A 22954-nucleotide genomic window follows, 5' to 3' on the forward strand; every position below is an offset into this window, starting at 1 on the left:
CTTCCCCAGCCACTCTGGACGGCTTTCCAATCAAGTGTTAAAAACAATACAGCATTAAATATTAAAAACTTCCCTAAACAGGGCTGCCTTCAGATGTCTTTTAAAGAGAAGATAACTGCTTATTTCCTTCACATCTGAAGGGAAGGCATTCCACAGGGTGGGCGCCACTACCAAGAAGGCCCTCTGTCTGGTTCCCTGTGACCTCATTTCTCGCAATGAGGGAACCGCCAGAAGGATCTCAGTGTCCGGGCAGAACGATGGGAGTGGAGACGCTCCTTCAGGTATACAGGACCAAGGCTGTTTAGGGCTTTAAAAGTCAGCACCAACACTTTGAATTGTGCTCAGAAACGTACTGGGAGCTAATGCAGATCTCTCAGGACCTGTGTTATGTGGTCCAGGCGGCCACTCCCAGTCACCAGTCTAGCTGCTGCATTCTGGATTAATTGCAGTTTCTGGGTCACCTTCAAAGGTAGCCCCAAGTAGAGTGCATTGCTGTAGTCCAAGCGGGAGATAACTAGAGTGTCCACCACTCTGGCAAGACAGTCCGCAGGCAGGTAGGGTCTCAGCCTGCGTACCAGGTGGAGCTGAAAGACAGCTGCCCTGGACACAGAATTGACCTGCGCCTCCATGGACAGCTGTGAGTCCAGAATGACTCCCAGGCTGCGCACCTGGTCCTTCGGGGGCACAGTTACCCCATTCTATCTGGCCTTTGGGACACTCCTCACCCAGCATCCCTCTCTCCAGGCAGCACTCCTCACCAGCCCTGCCTCACACCCTTCTGAAGTGTTTCTGCCACACCCATATATGTCACTGAACCCTAATAATGCATCTAGGTTGCCTGGATGGAGGATAGAGGTGTGTGTGTGTGTAGAAACTAGCTTACTGTGCCAAGGTGAAATTTGCATTTGCTGCTCCACCCACTTTTGCTTTTGATCCCGCCCACCACTGGCATGTAGCCCACAAAGGGCGATGTGGCCCATGGGCTGAAAAGGGTTCCTCACCCCCATTTCTAAGAGGAGAAGCCTCTACACTTCTGGGAAGAAGGCCTACAGATAGAAAACAACAATTACTCAACGTTTTCCTCTGGTTGAAAAGGAAGGTAGAGACACTTGTGATGCAGTCTCAGTCTTTATGGGAGCATGTCTACAAGGCACTCTGTGATCTGGAGAGGGAGACTAACTGTGTCTAATCACTAATCAAACATAAGTATAAATCCTTCCCACTAATACAAATTTCATGCCTGTGTGATTTGATGGGAGGACTTGCCATTAAGTAAATAAAAAGCCACCAGAGGTGGCCTGAAAAGTTGTTTCAAACTGCGCTAATCGCCAAGTAGCTAGATTCCCCCCTGTATCCTAGCCTGCGTTTTACCACCTTCATGAAAAGCTTTTCTACAACATTTGCTTTTGTTATCACACAGCATATACTGTACACTCCTGTTTCTAAACAGATCCAGACTGTGTAGCAGAAAGCTGTTAACTGGCACTAATGGACCCAGTGTGCTTCCCCAGAAAGAATAACATAACAGGCAGGAGACAAAAAGAAAGCGGGGGGGGGGAGAGGTTTTCATTTTCTACAACTATCCTGAAGCAATGCAAACAGAGCATTGGCATGAATTTCAGAAGAAGAATAAATGGGTAGCAAGTATCAGAGTGCACCCTATTAATTGAGCGCAAATTACTAGAAAGTATCTGCCAACAACTGTAATCTGGAACATCACTTCTCCAGGTAACTCTATGGAATAGATCTAATGCTCAAGTTAAGTCACAGGAAGCAGAAGTACTTAGTCCACCAAGCCTAAGGAATCAGTGCTCTGACAGGCTCTGTCAGCTAGCCTTTGAAGGGATGCATTCTGATGCATTCTGATGCTCTGTTTCATTCTGTCTTGTATTTTTTACCCTATTTTTCAGGGTATGTAACCTCACAAGATAGCTTACATGTACAATAAAAACATAGCATAGAATTATAAATTATCCAAATGCAGACCAGAATAAGTACATTTTAAACCATCTGTTAAAAAAACATGCAGATGCCAAGGGTATTCCAGAGGTCCTGGCCCCCATTTCCTCTTTCCTTCTAAGCTTGGTTTGAATATATGCAGTTACCCAGTTTCCAGTCATGGATTGGCTCCTTTTCTTTAATTATAACCCCTACGCTCCCGAGCCAGCACAGGCAATGTCCAGCAATGGTAAAAGGGGTTGCAGTACAACAGCTAATGTGCACCCAAGGTTGGAGAAGGCTGACTCTGAGCAACAGAGGACAAACTGGAACTATTCTTTTTTCAGAACTTATGCCCAAATTCTGAAACTGCTTTTGTGCTGTTCTTTGAAAACCGCTACTTCCCAAAATCAATTGTGGGAGTGAAGTCCTTGACCACATATTTAAAGAACATGAACCAAGTTTATCCGTTAGAAGAATGCCATGTACACATATGACTTCATGATCATAACAATGTGAAACAAGACTAAATAGGAGCCTGATCCAACTGTAATATTTACCCGCCTGCAGTACTGATGTTATTAAAACCCCATGCTACAAGTGAACTTGAGAGCAATTTCAGTGATACAGCTAAAGTGATTTTAAATAATGACTGAATCCCTTGCCACGCTTGGGATCCTTCGGTGAGGTTGCTGCCATCAGGATGAAGAGGACACCTATTTGCAAACAGCACTTCCCTCTGAAATTCTTAGCATCTTAACGTGTTGCTACTAAGGAATTCAACAAAATCCAGCTCCTCAGCATTTTCTGCTCATACAGGGCCAACAAAAGCTCAGGAATAGTGATGGAAGAGAATAGTAACAAGCTTCTCTCTGATAGCTGCTGACGTCGGCATTAATGAAGGCTAAGGATTTCTTTACAATTGTTTTAGTTAATCTTGCGCCGGCGATCTGTCACAAGACCCACTTTGCTTCTAATGCGATGCCCATTCCTGGCACCTGTCCATTCCTCCTTCGCTCAACAACACTTAAAGGGTGAAAGAGCTGAGCTAAAAAAACGAAGTGCAAAATCACCATCCCCATCGCCCAGCATTTTATTCTGAATGAGAAGAATATGCAAAAGGGGTGTGAGAGCCACACTGGAAATGCATCTTAAAGCAAAGCAACAACATAAGGACCTGGGAGCCCATGTGACCTTGAAAGCCTTATTTGATGTTTTGACCTCTAGACCAATCCAGTTTCACTATTACTTCAAGAACAAATTAGCACCATTTATTATTATTATTATTATTATTATTATTATTATTATTATTAAAAGACTATTTGTGTAGCCTGTTAATTATGTAGTCAGAACAAGCATTTGATGGGAAACGTGAACATACCTGAATAAGAGAAACGTTGTGGAGACTGAGTCTGAAGAGGTAGTTCCTGTGTGAGCAAGAAAAGGAAATCTTTTAAGTATTAGAAGTTGTGCAAAACCTTTATAAAGTGAATTTTTAAAAAATCATTGCACTACTGTGGCTCAGAAGCGGCATTTATGTAGACAGCGCACCAACCCTGCAGCACCAACCAATGAAAAGCTAATAAGCCTTGTTTGCTCGTCTTTTAACGAACTTTGTAACAACAAGAGGACTCTCCAATACCCAGTACAAAGAAAGCTGAATTTCTGGCGAGATTTGAAACTTGCCATTCTCTCTCTCTCTCTCTCTCTCTCTCTCTCTCTCTCTCTCACACACACACACACACACAGAGAGAGAGAGAGAGAGAGAGAGAGAGAGAGAGAGAGAGAGATGGAATCTAAGCACTGGATCTACTTCAGGCTCTAAGCACAGCAGAATCAGAAGTTCTGAGGCTCAAAAGTACTCCAGTGACATGACCATATCAACTTAGATAAGAGGGATATTGATTGATTGATTGATTGATTGATTGATTGATTGATTGCACTTATATCACACTCTTCCCATGGAGCCAAGGACAGTAAACAGACACACAAATTAAAAAGCAAAGCAAAAACATTATAAAACAGTTAAAATAGTCTAAAAACAAGTACAATTTAAAACATCTAAAAGCAGTTACAGTTAAAAACTTTCTTCCATCCAATAATCTTGGGGTTGCAGGGGAGAGTATTATTCAACCATCAGATGCCTAGGTAAACAGAAAGGTTTTCGAATTCCTCCTGAAAGTAAATGGTGATGAAGACAGGCACAACTCACTAGAAATTCTACCACCAGAGAAGAACTACTGAAAATGATCTGTCACAAGTCAATGTCAACCAGGCAGCCCCTGGAACCACCATCAAGACCTCACCTGGCAATCGTAGGGTCCGAGATTGTTGGTATTAGGGTGAACTACTGCTTTAGGTACTCAGGTCACAAGCTATTTAGGGTTTTATATGCTAGTACCAGCACCTTGAATTTGGCCCAGTAGCTTACTGGTAGCTCACTGGGTTGTGAGTCCTGGAAACTGCCAACTTACCAGAACATCTGGGGAAGAACAGAAAGCCCAAAAATAAGAAGTATATCTGAGACCACAGTCTTTCTTCCTATCATTCCACATGAGCACCACAGAATTTCACTATCAAGCAGGAACAGAATAAATAGGCGGGAAACAAGCGATTTTGTTTAGGGAGGGTGCACAGAGATGTCTATCTGGCACACAAACATGTTGTCATGCGCAAGTAAAAATGGCTTCTGCAGGCCAGCTGTATTTTGCACACCCCTTCCATGTATCTTTTGGGTAAAGCAAAAGATGCATGAACGCTTTCGCCAACTAAAATTACCCCCCCCCCAAGGGTATTAGCTACAGAATGCAAATATGTTCTGCTATCCACAGCTAATTTCAGTGGAGGAGGGTTGGAAAAGTTACAATTTGGATCAAAACCACAGCATGAAGGGAAAGGGTTAAAGTTAAGTTACTTTGACCAGCACTATAGTAGCCCTGATCCAAACAGGTTCCTACGGCTCTTTTTAAGCCTCTTCCCTCAAAAGAATGACATCAGGAAGTCCAATCATGGATCACCCATGCTGCACACAGTTTAGCCCCAAGATTTCTAACATGCACATTTTAAAAGTTCTTTTTTCTTCTTCTTTCTGTGTGCTGAGAAAATTGTTTACTCAAGCAATTGCTTGATATTGTTTTACAAGGTAGCTTGGGCTTTGATTTATGAATTCAATTTTCTCCCACTTGGATTTCAAGTCCTGAACACAGCACCTGCATTTAAAATCTTATCTGGACACACTGCCAAATCCTCACACAAAGCCTACTTACAAAGTCCATATCACATAATCAACACACTTGCTCTCCATGATGCACACCTAAAAGATTCTTCTTCTTCTTCTTCTTCTTCTTCTTCTTCTTCTTCTTCTTCTTCTTCTTCTTCTTCTTCTTCTCAGATGTACCATGTTTTGCCTCTCTACTGCTATCAACAGTATTACAGTATTGTCATAGCTCAGGAGTTCCTTCATGCATCACTCGGGTAACCCCAGAAGCTCCAAGAGGAACTCTGGCACTGCAGTTCCTCTCTACACCAGTATCACCCTGGGTTTGATGGGGACAACACAGAAATTGTGAGGAACCTCAGTGTCAGCATAGGCATGAGAGCACTCCTCATGTTACCCAAGTGAAACAAGGACTCCAGTCCACTGCAGCAGCTACCACACCACTAAGGCAATGCAAGAAAGCCTCCTTAGTCCATATCCTAGATATAGGACAAAATAACTATCCTTCTTCAGAAAGACCAAGAAGACAGTGAGCAGTTGGCTGCTTTTAGATGCATCAAATATAAATTTTTACGTGTTTTATAATTTCAACAGAATCTCCGTGGTCTCACTGCCTGGAGCTAGCCAAGGCTTTCCGTCACATAAGAATGTGCGGGTACCATGTTTTATAAACAGAACTTCTGTTTACCCAAACATTTGATTATCCACATCCTTTCAACATCTCCAAGGCTTTTGGTTCAATGTGTACAAGCTCTGTTGTTACTGCCTAGCAATAAATTTAAGATTTCCATGGTTATACTGTATATCTTATTTATTTTCATTTTTTTTCTTGTCGGACACAGAACCCTGATGTAGTTTCACCAACTTTGGCTTTTGATTTGTAACTCTAATTCATCCATGCATTTTTCTTACAACCTTTAGGGAAATGTCATCTTGCCATTGCTAAACTAATACAATGCATAATGTATCAAAAAAATTCCAATGTGCTCCTCAGAGAGTTTGACCATTCATAAGCCTCAGGTCCTAGTTTACCCAGAGCAGGGCAACCTGAGGTTTAATGGCTCTGAATTACTATACTGTTGTTAAGAATGCTATTTAAATGCATTGGTTTTAGAAGACTCATAGTAAGTATTTGGGGCTTGTTCCAGGTTTCTGGACATGCTATATATTTTGACTGAATAAACAACTTTAATATTATTTCTTCCATGGCTACTGAATGAGAATGGGCAGCCAATCTAATGAAGAACAACTCAATAAGGAGTAGCATATTAATTACAGGGAAGAGGTACAGTCAGCTTTCTCAGGAGAAAAGGAGAGGCCACTGACATCAATAGAGCAAGTATCTTCAGATCAAAAAGCTGTCAATACAGTACAATTAACTTGCTGGGAAATGTGGCTAGGGTACTCAGGTCACTAACAAGACAAAAATGCCAAAACTCTCTGTTGGCCTTTGTTTTATTTATTTTTTCTTACTCAGATGCACCATGACCCCATCCCAAACTCTTGTCAACACTGCTTATGTAGAATGCGAATAAAATAAAATGTCATGCTATATAAAGGCATGTTGGTGTTGAAATGATGGGACATTTCCACAGTAGAAATATGGCAAATGTGTGGTTTTTGTGTCAGAGAAACCTCCACCACTGGCTTCCATATATAGATTCTAGGAAGCAGAGATTTCTAATCGACATCCAGGTGAAAAATCCAAGTCCACAAAACCAGTTCTAAAGTTGAACCACGTTATTTCATCTCTCTCACAGCTTTGCATTTCATTAGAGTTTACATGCTGTTGTAACATTATTTTTTGATTCTCAAAATCCTGTTTCCGCCAACTCATCTCATTTAACATTGCCAAATCTGTCTATCTCACAAAACTGACTTTTTCCACCAATGCCAAACAGCCAAGTTTGATCCCTAACATCTATTGGTGTTCATACAACTAAGTGGCTACAAGCATTTTGACACATCAAACATACATACACAGTGTCTCACTGTGCATATAACCTGAGGACTACAAATTCCATCCTGCAGTGGGACTTATGAGCAAATACTCATGTGCAAATATTCCTGGCCACCAAGGGGGAGAGGAGGGGGAAATGCAGAAACAAGAAACAGCAAAGTGACTCAAGTTCCATCAATACAGGTATAATTTATAAGTGAATAACTGAACAGCGGTTAAATCTGAAGGCACCAAACAAATTTGAGCTAATGCCTTAAGATGGTGATTACCTTTCTCTCCAACAGCCTAGTTTATTTTGGCATTTCTTAAGAGTTAAACAGCCGTACAAATCTCACAGACAAATTCATCCATAATCTCTTTTTAATTCCACTGTGCCTGGCTGGCAAAAGACAAAATCCTTGCCGTACCTAGCACCATAAGAAACCATGACCTGGGTCAGGGCAAGAGAACAAGACAAAACACATAGTTAGAAGGAGCTAAGAGGTACTTATCCGCATAACAGTCAATGCTATTTGTGTGCTTATGGAAAAGTCACTTGTGAGATTGCTATCCTGAAAAGCCAAATAAACGTGGCACAAACAACATAGTTAATACAAATCATATTACAGAACGATATTGACAAGCTGGAATGTGTGAAGACGTCTGGAAACCAAGCCTTATGAGGAACGGTTGTGGGAGTTGGGTATGTTTAGCCTGGAAAAGAGGAGACTGAGAGATGATAGCCATCTTCAAATATCTAAAGGGATGTCACATTCCCTTAGATGGAGATGTGGAGCAAGCTTATTTTCTCCTGCTCCACAGGGTCGGACCCAAACTAATGGCTTCAAGTTATAAGAAAGGAGATTCTAACTAAACATCGGGAAGAAATGTCTGATGGTAAGAGCTGTTTGACAGTGGAACAGACTTCCATGAGAGGTGGTGGGCTCTCCTTCCTTGGAGGGTTTTAAGCAGAGGTTGGATAGCCATTGGTAATTGATGCTTTAGTTGAGATTCCTGCATGACAGGGGGTGGACTAGATGACCCTTCCAACTCTACAATTATTCGAAGACAGGCCCCCACTACCCTTTCTACATATTTGCTAGTTTTTATCGGAAGGATGAAGCATAGTGTTCATAACAAGTGTGGAAAAACAAATCTGAAGATATCTAAAAGCCACCACCTAATCTGTTTTGTAATGAAAGCACAGAACTTCTTACAAAAGGTTTATAAATATTTCACAGGGTATTCAAAGCCAATTTGCGTGCTGTCTTATCGGCAAAGCTCTTCTCTTCAGGCACGATGCCCATCAGCAGTGGGGAGGTTGTTTAACAGAAATCTCCATTCTAATTAAAATGAAATTAAGAACTCAGCTGCATTGCGTGGAAAGTGTTTGAACCCAAGTCCATTTCTACAGTTTCTGTTTTTATTTCCTCTTGGGATGCTTCTCTCACATATCCACATCACATACACCTTCTGACCATCACTATTTCACAGTGATCCTGCATGCACACCAACACAAAACTGATTCTAAGCTGCGTCATTCCTGATAAACTGCAGTGCACAAACAGTCCTTCCCCCCCTCAAGCTGCACATGATCTGCAGAAAGTTAACACTGAAATGCACATACGTCATGGAAAAGCAGGCACTCAATGCAAGAGGTGGTCTGGTAGAGGCAAATCTTGATTAACTCACAACCACCAAATTATGTGTACAAGTCCATTTTAAAACAGATTCCTCCTCCATCCCTGCTTGCACTACATGCAGGATGGAGATAACATGTGGTTGGTGAGAAACAAAGAGGGGGAATGGTCAAAGGGCACTCAAAGATTAGTATTAATTAAAAAAAAGTATAGAGAAGGACCTGGGGAAAAAGTCACACAGCCTAAGTCCAACTTCCTCTGGTTTCTATTATCCACATCAGCTAACAGCTATGCCAGAGGATCACATCTAGCCCTGGAATATATGAAGTAATAATAAAGAGGGAAAATGCCTTTGAGCATGTGTACAGTGGAGAGAGGAACAACAAGCAAAGCAGAACAGCAAGTCAGCAAATACAGGAACTCCATTTCAGTTACTAAATTTCATGCGAAAGAGTGATAGTCAATCAATCTGGATTGGCTGAGTACCAAATGAAATATCAGTTTCCTAGACAGATCTCAACTCAAGCCTGCCTCTTGTTTAAAACATTCTTTCAATGCAGCACTGCATGTTCTCTCATGTGTGTATATATATAATGCCCATCGACTCCAAACAAGTTCTATATAAGCAGAGCTATGTGTATCAACAATTTAGATGAGATGCTGCAGCCTGCAAAGCATTTGAATTAAACCTATTTGCGTTTATTTGTACATATTATTTAGCTTCCACTAGCCACAGAGAGCATATAGAGTATATAGAGGCATATTCAGTAGACAGTTCATACTTGGGACTATGCTATCAACAAAGGCCTTCACAAAAGGCTCCTAAATCATCTTAGCTGTCGCGGTATAAGAGGACAGTCAGGACCTCTTAATAGCTTTGCAACTTTCCAAGAAGCAGGGAGCACAAATAAAGGAACTGCTTTCACATTGGAGCTAAAGTAAGCAGCATAGACCCTCCAAGGATCTGTGATGGGGGTGAGCATCCAAGTCTGTGGATGTCACTAAATTATTAATCTTGTGCTTACCCATATATTTTCCATAAATAAAAATAGCTGGAGAATTTTCAGCAGAAAAATGGCATGAGGGAAAAGGTTAAGTTCCCCTCTTCCTCCGTCCTGTTTAAAGACAACAAAAACAAACTTCATATTGCAGTCTCAGCAGCTGCACTGTATAATTGTTTTAAAAAAGAAGTCTCCCCCCCCCCAAAGTTATAGAACTATGCATGACTTGTAATTCCAACTTTAGCAACCTTCAGAATCCTCTCAACCTCAAAATGTTACATTCACTTTGCATTCATTCAGGCAGTTGGTCGCAGCTGTCACAGTGCAGAGCAGCTTCCTTCCTTATTCTATGCTACTGTGGCAATTTTGCTTTTTAAAAAGGATTTGAAATAATGGGTCCCTCACACTATCACTTACCACAAGGTTACCTTCACTTTAGCAACTGCCCTCTCCAAGTCAACTTCAACATCCTTTCTTTGAGAGCCAGATCAAGCTATGGTTGAAATTTCCATCCTGTTTCAGACTGTCTACAGGTTTAAAGTACATACACACACTGCGCTGAAATTACCCTTTCTGTTCCTCTTCTCTCCCTAGAGAAACCTTGAGACCTTTAATTACCTGTTTCTTTTCCTGTCTATCATAAATACAGCTTCCTAACTAATTTTCAAGGGTTCTTTACATCTTTCTATAGATTACAAAGGGGCTTTTCTTTCCCACCAGGTCGTTACTAGACGTGAGTAGCCCGTGATGTGACTTTAAATCGGTGCCTTTCTTTTGTCTCCCAGGAAACACAGCAGAACCATGTTGGTAGGACGGAGGTTGTTTACTCTCCACAGTTTCTTTTGCCCCTTCCTCCCAATAATGTAGATAAAATCTACACAACTCTCTCTCTTTGCATCCACATTAACATGTCAGACAGGCAAGATAATTTCTCATCACTTGGTAGGGGGTAAACACAGCAGATTACAAGATAATACTAAGGCAGCCTATTCTAACATCGATAACTCATCTTAGCTCATTCAGTCTTGCATATACATTAGGTTTAAGTCTGCTGTATATCATGATTCACTATAAAGAGCTGAGGCACACAAGACATAATTAAATCCAGCTTTGAACTGAAGAATATCACATCCTTAACTCTGTGCACATTAAGGGCAAGAGATCAGGACTGAGCCTATGAGGAGCCATGGAGGCAAGCATTAGCACACATTAGTCACCAGAACCACATCCAAGGCTGAGACCTGAGTCTTCAAGATACTGCCTAAGTAAAGATGTCCACATTATCCTAGGGAATCATGAGACCCAGCTGATTGCTTTTTCCTGATGAAAGCTAAGATTTTGAGGACGTAAAATCCTGAGACAGATTCCACATGCTAAGCAACATCCATTCTTGTGAAATAGTAACAGTCTTACTACACAAACAAACAACATCAGCCAACCTTTCCTGGGCAACTTTACATCAGAGTTCCCTAGACTCATCATGTTGTGCACAGAATGTACCTCAGGTTCAGTACTTAATTCGTTCTGGAGGTCCGTTCTTAACCTGAAACTGTTCTTGACCTGAAGCACCACTTTAGCTAATGGGGCCTCCTGCTGCTGCCACGCTGCCGCCACGCAATTTCTGTTCTCACCCTGAAGCAAAGTTCTTAACCTGAAGCACTATTTCTGGGTTAGCGGAGTCGGTAACCTGAAGCGTATGTAACCCGAGGTACCACTGTATATCTAAACATTATTGTATACCTACATAAGAATCCTGGTTCAACCAAAGCAACGATAATGCATTTATATTTAAATGTTCAATCTCCTAAACTCCGTGTGTTCTCCTTAGAGATGGTGATGGTGACAATTAACATTTTTATGCCACATAACTGTATATGGGTCTTCTGGTTCTTCTTTAATCCTCACCACAACCTTATGAGGTAAGTTAAACTGAGTGACAGTAACTGCCTCAGGATCAGCCAGTTAAGTTTCATTAGGAATCTCACCCTGAGTATCCCTGCTCCTAGTCTGATGATCTAACCCTCACACCACACTGACTATTTTCAACACTACATAATTAATTCCAGATTTATAAGTAGTGAAGCTCTATCTGAGACGAAACAGGCTAATGTCAAATCATATATGCATGTATATATTAAAAATGAGAAAAATGCAGTATTTGCTCATAACGCATCCTCAACCATGGGCAAATCACCAGCTTTTGACTTTGAAGCAGCCTCATTATTGGAAACTGCCATAACGTTTATTGATCATTTACTCAGGTGATTTATAACCCACTCTTCATAAAATAACTCCCACAGTTGAGTACAATGCAGAAATGTATAACATTGTGTGCATAAAAATAACTGTAGTCAAATATAGTTTGCAGTATAAACTCTGTCACAACTACTCCTCCTCTAAAAATTATTACTTTAATATTTTCTTTTGAAACATATTTATTTTCAGATATTTCCAGAAATTCTCAAGGGGTGATTACTCCCATCACTCCTGACCACAGGTCACGTTGGTTGAAGCTAATAGGAGTTGGAGCCCAACAACACCTGATGGGTCACAGGTTTCCCATCACTGGTCTACAGTGAGGGGGAACAGAATGGCCAAAAGAGAATGCATGTCAGGATTATAATTGTAATCAAACATGATTCCAATATTCTATTTATTAAATTTACACCCCATTCTTCCTCTCAAAGAAGCCCAACAAGAGATAAAATGATTAAAACATCTTAGTTCCAATACAGATGCAGCTTAGGAAAGGTCTCCACTTGAAATAATGGTCAAAAGAGGAAGGTCTTCAGTAGGTGCTGAAAAGACAGCCAAGATGGCGCATGTCTGATATACAAGGGCAGGGAATTCCAAGGGGCAGGTGCCACAACACTGAAGGCCTGATTCCTACATTGTGCAGAATAGACTTCCTGATGAGAAAGTATCTGCAGGAGGTCCTTCACCTGCAGAACATAGTGATAGATTGCATATATAAGGGGTAAGATTATCTTTCAGGTATTCTGGACACATGCTGTACAGAGATGTACACACCAAAACCAGCACTGTGAACAGACAGCTTTCCGGGACATGTGGCCAACATGACTAAACAACTTCTGGCGCAACGGGACACCTTGACGAGTGCCAGAGCACCCTGAAACGCCATTTATCTTCCCACTGCAGTGGTACCTATTTATCTATTTGCACTGCTGTGCTTTCAAACTGCTAGGCTGGCAGGAGCTGGGAAAGAGCTACGGGAGCTCACCCCGTCATGCGGATTCGAACAGCCGACCTTCTGATCAGTGGGGGTAATGTGTTGGCAATATCCCTACCCCACTGAGCAACTGACCTGACATTGCAGCTTCTGGAACAACCTCAAAGGCCTTTCCACCTTAATGGAAAATAATATATGCATTACACAGACATAATGAATTAGGCAGTGCTGAACTGTTTCCACAGCTAGACAGGCTTGGCCCAGAGGCCCACTGTTGAGGCAATGTGAGTTGCTTGCCTTGAGTGACGGAAGCCTTGCCTCTGATGCCCATTCCAAAATCTCCCTGGAAGCTGGTGCTGATGCCAGCATTTCACAGGCAGCAGCACACAATTCAGGTAAGAAAGGTGTGGTACCAGCATGATGGGGGCAGAGGGGCGCACGTTCCCATTTCACCTCAAGTGGTGAAACAGGATGCATCACCCCTGCAGTCAAAAGTGTTGTAGCAGCAGCGGTCTCGCTACCACCACTACTGGCATTTCAAAGCCACCAGATCTAAACTACTTGGCTGTGGTTCATCACAGGCTAGTTCCAGCACTGAAGATCCAGGTGATTTACCTCTACAAGCTAAGGGTTCCCCTCTCTGTTTGCAACTCCTCAGGTTTACTACAACAAGCAAAGGAAGGCAACTGGTGTTTCTATCAGACACCCAGAATCATCCAGTACTGTAACCATCCAATGTTCATTTGATTTCTTTATATTTAGGTCTCTCCTAGAAAGCTCAGAACAGCTGACATGGAGCGAGCAGGCATCACACCCACGTGTCTTCAGCAACAATATAGCGTCTTGTTTTTCAAAGAAGGAAAACACTCGCACACATATCTGGCACCACAAGCAAGCTGATATACTATGCTGCAGACCTTTCTTAAAATGGTTAATGTTGCTTGGGTCTATCAGTGCTACCATCGAGAGTTCTCCAAAACAGCTTCCATTTGTTGCAGCCCAGGAGCATACATTAAAGAGGAAATGTTGTATAACACCTTGGCAAACTGCCAGGTCCAACAGAATCTTGGAAATGGAACAGAATTTTTGCAGTGATATATTCTGGCTGTTTCCGCCTCCACTCCCCAGCCACTCTTGCTGCTGCTGCAAAAGGAAGACTGTCTTACAAATGCATCTCTCACATCCATAGATCCAAATACCTCTAGCACTGCAAGTCCACACCCCCTGCTGCCTTTTCAGACGAGATGATGAATGCTTCTTCTTAGGTCTCCAACACACCTTTTGTTTCAGCCACTTGTCACTGTCCCAACCTGTAGATATGCCTGCATACCCATGCTGTGTCTCACAACTGTCCCAATTTGGCATTCCTGTGCAGCATTCATCCTCACCAGGGTTCTTTTGAAGCTATAGTTTCCTTATCTGTTCCTCACATGGGCAATGTTTCAATGAATCACAAGCACCTTTGACAAATTTGAAGGTAACCGCTGCTATAAAGCATTACACCTCACTCATACATTTATTTAGCTGCTTTTCCCCCTAGGTATCCTTGTCTGAACAAAATCTACCATACTCGACATGATTCATAGGCATTAGGAGGGAAAGTATTGTAATCCAGGTCTCTTTTTTTATTTTGCTTCGTGCGTTATGCTTATTTCTAAACTGGACACTTAGTCTACCAAGGGCATATTATCCAGTGATGAAGAGAGTGCAGAAAACAGCCACAGACCCCTTTTTAATGCCCTGGGCATGGACCCAAGTGGAGCCCACAGGCCCAGCCAGGTCCGCCTCCCATGCCCGCTTGCAATTGGTCAATTGTGTAAGCAGGCAGAATGTACCTCCTGGGCAGCAAGCTCAGTTGAGGGACATCCTTTGCCGCCCGGGAAGTGACCTGAAGGAGAAGCCTTCACCACCAGATCACAGCATGTGGGAGGAGTGCTGGCCCACAAAGGCGCCCACCTAAGAGGGTGTGCGGACCCGTCATTAAAAAATGGTGAGTTTTGTAACAATGACAAATGGAACCTGGAAGAAACTTGAGAAGGATCAGATATACCCGAGCAGATGTAGGCCTGAAAAAGATGTACTACAACAGCAGAGATTTGGAGAGGGAAGATTCACAGATAACCTCAACTGCCTTGATGAGAGAGCAGCAATGTAGAGTTTTCCAAATTCACCTAGCAAATTTGACAAGCAACTATACAAATACTTAGCAAAAAGAAAGATGTGAAAACTGGGTATTGTACATTGTGTGTGGAAACTTATTTATTTTTCATAGGAAGCTGGCATCATAAAATGGATAGGACCATGACATCTGGAACATCTATCCTGTTCCAAACTTACCTCAACTATGAACTAAGTAGAAGGACTCAAGCAAACCACTCTCTCTCATCCCTAGATCCCCACAAAATCAACTGCTAGTCAACTATACAGTGTGATTGTTAAGGATTGACAAGAAAATACACCAGTCATTTTGAACCCTTGGGAGAGAGGAAGAAAGCTACAAATGCTAAATAAATGCCATTTAAGAACATACCATGAGTACTAATTTTATGACGGCATTTAAAATCTTATCTGGAATTTTTAAAGCCTTTTAAGTATCTGATCACTATATATTTGGATGAGGAAGAAAGCTCAAAGCTGTTTTCTTTGAGGAGTGTTAAAATCATGAGTCACAGGGAATCACACTACCTTGCCAAGTAACCTATCAAGGACACAAGTTGTCAGCTCCATTCAAGCCAAGCTTCACAAGGCTAATTGACTTACATTGTAAGGATGCATTGCCCTGACAACCTGGGCATATTCTCTACTAGTGTGCCTAGTTCTTTCTTTTATTTAAATACCACTATGTGAGTTCTGTTTTTGTGCATGTGGACAAATCCTAACTGAGAAAGTCTTTAAAGCATCTGTGATCCTTGGGAGACGACAGCTTTCTGCTTCATTAACTACTCATTTTTATCACATTTCCCCTTCTAAAATGAATGACAATTTTCTCCTCTTTGGCATTATTACTGTGTTTTTAAAATCCCTCTACATAAATTATAGCTTCCTTTTAAGACCAACACTGTGTGAGCTTGCAAGCTGGAAAAGTAACCTCTTTAACAGACAGTAACCTGCCGGGAATGGGCTGGAGAAGCAATCTTGCCCCAATTAGAAGATTCTAATTTACCTGGCTCCAACAATGAGTTGATTCCTATTGGCATCCAGAGCAAGCTGGGAGAAGTCCCGTACACCTGGATAGCTGAAATTTGAGACCCAAGGCTTCAGATCTGCAAAGAAAATGAAAAAGAAGGGGGACAATGACACTGTTTCATATGCAATAAATGTTCTATAGGAGATTCTGTTAATGGATTTCCAACTGAAGCTCTATCAATAGATGGTAAAGATATATAATCCAGTCATAGTTGTGGCTTTCTCGGAGTACAAACCAGTGTAAAAATGTGGCAGAATCATGTGACAGAATTGTAGACAACCCTAAAAGAGTAAACAGCAGTGTCAAATCTGGGATAATGACAAGTAGGACATTATGGACAAAATTGCTGGCTAGTTGATGACCAAAGACCCTATCCCATCAAAGTGGGTGACTTCTTTTATTTTTACATGTGGTTGGATATGCCAATCAACTGATCAAGTACGAAGCAAGATAGGACTCCTTTACTGTTAATAATTATATAGATGAGGGTGGCATCCAGTGAATGGGCCTTCTCTGTAAACTTCCCCCACCCAAACCTCTATTTGGGACACTCTACCTCAAGAGGCATGCCTAACGCCCATTCTGCTATGATTCCAGCACCAGGTAAAAATGTTTCTGTTCTCTCAGGTATATGGACAGCTTTATTTATATTGTTTTTACAGTTATTCAGCCTGGGCTCTAGTGTGTGCTTTTTATATTTGTTACTGTACTGATACTGTGGATTGTTTAGTGTGTTTTATGAGAGATAGAGAAAGAGAGAGAGAGAATCACTTTCAGACTTTATTATTATAAAGAGATACACAGGTCTAATAAAAATCAAGAAAGAAATTTTGGAAAAAGCTATTTGTGTATGCAAGGACAAAAAACCAAAACCAAATAAAAAGCTGTTCTACTCCAAACATGCAGGAATTTAAATGCCAGAAACTCTAATCATGCAGGGGTCAAAGTCATGTAGAAAGCCTACATGGGTCTAGAAAGCTCTGCATTGCAGATCTTCTCTGGTATTAAGAGGATGAGAAGGCCAGGTGACAACTCCCAAGGGATGGCCAGCTAGCATATCCTCACTTTCCCCTTGCCTTATTCTAGTTGCATGACAGCTTTAACACCTGGATACACTTTTCATCTTTTATAAATCAGTACAACATTCACCTAATGGCTCAGCTAGTTAGAGCACCGTGCTGATAATGCCAACATCGCAGGTTTGATCCCCATATGGGACAGCTGCATATTTCTACATGGCAGGTGGGTGGACGCGATGATCCTTGAGATCCCTTCCGACTCTACAATTATATGATTCTATTATCTAAATATATATTGACATCATTTTCTCTCAGAACAATAATTTGATACTCTTTGTTGCTGAAAACTGTGTCAAAAGTACAAAATCTGGAGGAAAATGTCCAGGAGGTGCAAATAAGGTTATTCCACAATTAAATCTAAAGACTGAATTTGTCAAGCATCAGAAATCCTGCAGCAGCAGCAGCAGAAAGGTATTGCCAGTCCCTATAGAAACACACCATTCCTGAAAGGTATTCAGAATACAATTTCTTCTAACTTTGCCTTTAATCCCTAGAGCAAATGACCTTTCCAAATAATAATGGTTCCCTGTGATTCACTTAGCTCTCCCCCCCCCCATACAAGAGCTATTCCTATAACCCTGTATCTCACCTTCAGATTTCCGAGGACTAACCCCCCAAATCAAGGCATTGCCTTGCACATAATGTATGGGGTGTCCTGCCCTCCTCTAAAGGTCCACTGCTACATGAGCCAAGATATTCAGGACACCTCAGCAAGTTATCCTGGTGCAGCAGAATCTGCCAGGCAGGTTAATAATGTCCCAACACTGCAGAAGGTGCAAAAAGAAAAGAAAAGAAAAGGCTGCCTGCTGTATTCTGCTTGCTAATGAACCCCCGTTTTTAGCATAGATCCTTAGCAGCAAGAAATCTGTCTGAACCTAATCTACGGAAATAACATGCTTCAGGTAGGTGAGCTGGATAATGCGAACACCCCCCAGACGCCTGGGCATTTATGTTCTCTGATAGGAGGGTCATTTTACAACAATGAACCCTTTTTACAGATGCTGGTCTGATGCTCTAATTTTCTCTTGTCATTTCTTGCCCACGTGAGTTTCCTCCCTCTCCCTGCCTAACTCATTACGATGTCATGGCAGAAAAGATGAGGTGTGTATTTCCTCCCCCCCCCCCCTTTTCATCATTCACAATCCAACTTAGCTGAGGTTCCGCCATCATCTCTCTTTTTAAATAAACCCTGACAAAATTACAGGTAAAGAATTGTGGGGTGAAAAATACATGCACTGTAGGTAGCTCAATCCTTCCTATGATCGTTCTGAATGTCAGTCAAGCCTGGGAAATAACAGGCAACTGTCCCGATTTCTATTTACGACCGCAGGTGGCAGAGCATATAGAAAAAGCTTTCCCCGATTATTAAATTAAAGGCTGCAAGACATGCATCTCGGTGGCAAAAATTCAGGCCTTTATAGCCGTATCATTGGGAGATGATTAAACACAGCATGGCTCTCTCAGTTAAGAAGACTCAACTACCAGTCATCAGAATGAATGCTGAATACCGCCATCAAGCCTTCTATTGCCTACACCTTTCTGTAAGAGGAAGGGAAGAAATTGGGGAGAAAGTAACAGCTGAGGAAAGACTTTGGGATTTTTCCATTCACCATATTAAATCTCATTACCTAGGGTCACAGGCATCCCTGAGGGCACTGCACCGCTTTTATCTTAAAGAGCAAGCCTCAAAACCATATGAAGGTAAGTGCTGGAATAGGCTTGCTCTACATTAGATGAAGTTTATACATATGGACCCAATGAACTCTAGAATTTGCTTACATTTGACCTTTCTTGGAGAGCTGAGCAGTCTCTTTAACTTTGGCTAAAAGCCCTCAGAAACCGGGCCATGTTTACATTTGCAAATGTATCTCTATATAAACACTATGAAAAATTAAAACCAAAACGGCCCAGCCGTGCATCGCTGGAAGCAGGGCAGGAAATCTAAAAATGAACAACTCAGGGCCTATCATCAAGGCTCCCCTTGTTCCTTGACTTTCTAACCCACAATGAGGGGAAAGAGCCATATTTTTTCCCCGCCCTTGCTGTACACTGCTAAGTTTTCTTTTTAATGGTGTTATGGCTTCAAGTAACCACAAAACCAGTGGTGTGATCCAGAATTACAAAATCCCTCTATACCTAGACTGGGATACAGTAGACATATTAAAACTCTGAACACTTTTAGCTTTGTAGAGAGAAAAAAGAGGGGACAAAAGTAGGCCTACTCTGTGAGGCTAAACCAGTGTGTTGTAGTGTCTAGTGCTGTACTAGGACTGGGAAGACCCAGGTTCAAATATTCACTCAGCCATAAAGCCTGCAACTAGTCACTCTTTCTCCCAGACTACAATAGGCTGATGTGCCAACTGCAACTCTAGGCAGATAAAAAGCATTGCCCTGAACTCCTTAAAGGAAGGACAGGGCACAAATAAATACTCTTTTCTTTTCTTTTCTTTTCTTTTCTTTTCTTTTCTTTTCTTTTCTTTTCTTTTCAGGCAGAAGTCTAACACAGCCATCTAGATTCTAGAATGTTATGTCTTTGCATCCTATCAGCTGTCCAACTTGTGTATGTTTGAAGGATTTTTTTTTAAAAGTTACAGCAGAAGTGCCTCTTCAAGAAATCTGACCCATAACAGAGCTTTCACGCTAACTTAAGCTCAGCGGTGAAGCTGCATGCTCCGACACCAGGGGCGGAGAGCAGGCGGGGGCGTGGCTGGCGCGTGTCCAGGGGGTGTGGTGCATGTCTTGGGGGTGTGACACGCTGCCCGGCGGGGCAGGGCACGTTGCCCACGGGGGCATGGTGTGCATCCTGGGGGCGTGGTGTGCTTCCTGCGGGGGAGTGGCGCCCAGCACAGTGGGGGTGCACAGCCCGTGTTAGGGGGCAGCCACGATGGTACCCCCCTCCCCGATGGTGCCAGGGGCGGTTCAATCCCCCCCCCCAGTTCCTCCACCAGTGCTTAAGCTTGAGGTTAAATCCAAAGGGAAGATCTGTTAAGCAAGTTATACTTGGGGCAGTGTGTTATCTTTGTTCTAATGAATCATTTGACTTCTACCCTGCACTTCTGTAAATTAACAAACTGACAGGCACGTCAATTGTTTGGGGTTTTTTAGGAATTGTATACCACTTTGGGTGTGAGGAGAAATGTCACATCTTCCCCTGTGCTTGTTCTCCATTTCAAAACTGCAGAGATAAACTACAAAGCACGCGTAGTCAAGTGCAGTACAAGAGACAAAATGAGAAATCCCACCAGCTGAAATGTGTGTGCTCACTTTGCTTTAAATTGTCTTGCCAACTAGAATAGGTGATGGCCAATTCACAAGGCCAATAGGTGTTTCTCAACAAGTGCTGTGTGCATGCACTGTTAAGCCTTGCCACGGGATGGAAGCGGTTAAACGATCAAGTTGCCTGAGTAATTAAGCAATCGGATCAACTGTTCCACCACTCAGGTATGATCCCAGAGTTTGCTTCATATGAATTTGGCCCATATGTCAGTTGTTTTCTGGAGCATCTTGGTGTTTGTTTGGGTTTTAGCAGAACAAGATTAAGGAAGCAATTGACTGGGCCGCTCTTGGCTTTTGAGGGCTAACTGGCCTGGAAAAGAAGAAGAGTACAGAGTGCTTCTGGCAAGTGCATTACTCGCATCCACAGCCAGTGGATGAGCAGCAATCTGCACTTCCAAATCCTCAGCAGTCCAGCATTTAAGACGAGAGTCCTTTAGGAATCATATACTAATCCTGGGAGTAGGTTCCAAGTACATCCTGTTCTGCTCTAGAAGAGTTGAGCGTTCTTGAAACAGCAATTAAATTTTGTCCTTCAGACTCAGTTTCAGAATCTGTGTTCTTTGCTGAACTTTGCAACATGATGTAGTCATGAGAAGTGCCACTCACCAAATGCAGAGTGCTTTTCTTGCAGCACTGAGCAGGAAAGGTGCGTTAACCTCCACTTTATCCTCTTTACCCTTTGCCTATCTCAAAATTCCCTCAGACTGTCATTCCAGGAAATTTTCCAAGCTAGACATTGGAGGTTCACTCTCCCTGTACCTCAAATAAAACACCTTGCCAACAAGTAGACTAAGCCCTCTTTCTTAGTCATTCACATACACACCCCAATCTCTTATGTGCTTACCCACAGATATTTGGAGGCTCAGATGGTAAATAAAGTTCAGGTAGGGATCAGAGGTAAAAAATAAACAAAATCTCAACTGGCAATAAACTGTAGGCAGTTCATGTGACAGCAGAGTTGTTTATTTACATACCCCAAACTGAGAGCCTACCCTTCCCTCGCTTCAGAGCTCCATCAAGGGCAAAAAGTGTGAAAAGTATTGTTGAAAGCAAAAATGTTTTTAGTCTGAGTTTTGTTAGATTTTAAGCATTCATTGACTGAAAGGTAGGTTTTAAATGAGGAGAAAGAAGATAAGCCTCAAATAGTTTCAGATATTTAGAAATTCCTAGGGAAGGGCTTCAATTCTGCAAGGATGCCAGGATGATGATCCCAGAGCACAGGAACGGCAAAGCACTTATTTCTCCCACCCAACACCTAATGGGGGGAAGAGAGAAGTCTGCATTTTGCAGGCACTGACTGTGCAAGGAAGCTCTCCTCCACACAGTGGATGCCTGCAAAATGCTCCCAGAGCAAGGGTTCCCTGACGGACAGTGGGAGCAGACCTTGTTCCTATGAAGCCCTATCTGTACCCACCCCACCCCAGTATCAACTGCAGAGGAGGTGGATGTGGTTTGTGAGAAATGGCTTCACGAGCCAAATTGGAATTCCTTGTGAGCCAAGTTTGGCCTGCAAGACTGGAAGTTTCCAACCCCAGATGGATAAGGTGCTTGGGCTAGATGGACCAATAGTATTTATACCAATGGTATAAATGCAGCTTCCTATGGTTCCTATAGGGTTGGAACAGGGATTTAATGCTGCATATCTGAGTAAACATACTTATGATCATAACGTAAATCTACAACACTCATGTGATTTCAATGTCTTGTCATGGTTTTTGTATTGTGAAGTCAGAGGGCACTGGTGTGTTTCAGAGAAAGAATGAATGGAAATGAGTTTGTAAGTAGGAGCTTCTCTCTCTCTCTCTCTCTCTCTCTCTCTCTCTCTCTTCCTTAGGTTCTCTCCTCTTTCACGGAACACAAGAAGCTGCTTTACTCAACAGAAAGTGTGTTTAGGATTGCGGCCTACAATGTTTACATTTTCTGAAAAAGGAAAGCTAGCCCTCAGTAAGTGTTCATATGGCATGTCAGCACTGAAAGCGTGTAATCTATGAGCTGTCAGCAGATGCTGTAATCCCCCCTGCTGGAGACGGTGCTGAAAGGCGTAATGAAAATAATAAAAACACCTTGAAAGGCATACCACAGAAAGTCAAAAGAAAAGCATCCCCGAGGATACACATCAGCAGCACCTCCAGAAAAGTGCCGGCACCTCCGGCAACCCCTTTAATTAGCCTTCAGGCTAGAGATTTATATCGGAGAACATTGTCATAAAATAAAGCTGATTCAACAATAAACACTTTGGTAATAAAGCAAAACATATTATACTGCTGGGCGCCTGCCAGACCCAGTGGGCAAAAATAAATCCTTGCAATGCCCCCCAAACTACAATTGTAGTATTTGGAGTCACAGGCTCCTTTTGCAACTCTCTTTGTGCATTTCCCACAGAATTTAGCCGTCTTTTTTTTTTTTTTTAAAGTGACTATATTCCATTCCTGCAGACTGACAGCGTCTGTGTATTCATAGAACTGTGAAACTAATTTTCCTCCCTGG

General features: G+C 42.2%; 1 protein-coding gene across 10 annotated transcripts in view; it reads right to left on the reverse strand.

The window, feature by feature from the left end:
* SEMA5B (semaphorin 5B) overlaps window positions 1-22954 on the reverse strand; it is a 369522-nt gene that overhangs the window by 137239 nt on the left and 209329 nt on the right. For all 10 annotated transcript variants that reach the window (XM_083488884.1, XM_083488881.1, XM_083488882.1 and 7 more), the window contains 2 exons: window positions 16089-16188; window positions 3320-3365 (listed from right to left, as the gene is read on the reverse strand). In XM_083488884.1, the coding sequence (XP_083345010.1) occupies window positions 3320-3365; window positions 16089-16188 (146 nt within the window). The remainder of the gene's footprint in view (window positions 1-3319; window positions 3366-16088; window positions 16189-22954) is intronic.

This window comes from Podarcis liolepis (assembly GCF_965112155.1).
Source record: "Podarcis liolepis genome assembly, chromosome: 1".
NCBI lineage: Eukaryota > Metazoa > Chordata > Lepidosauria > Squamata > Lacertidae > Podarcis > Podarcis liolepis.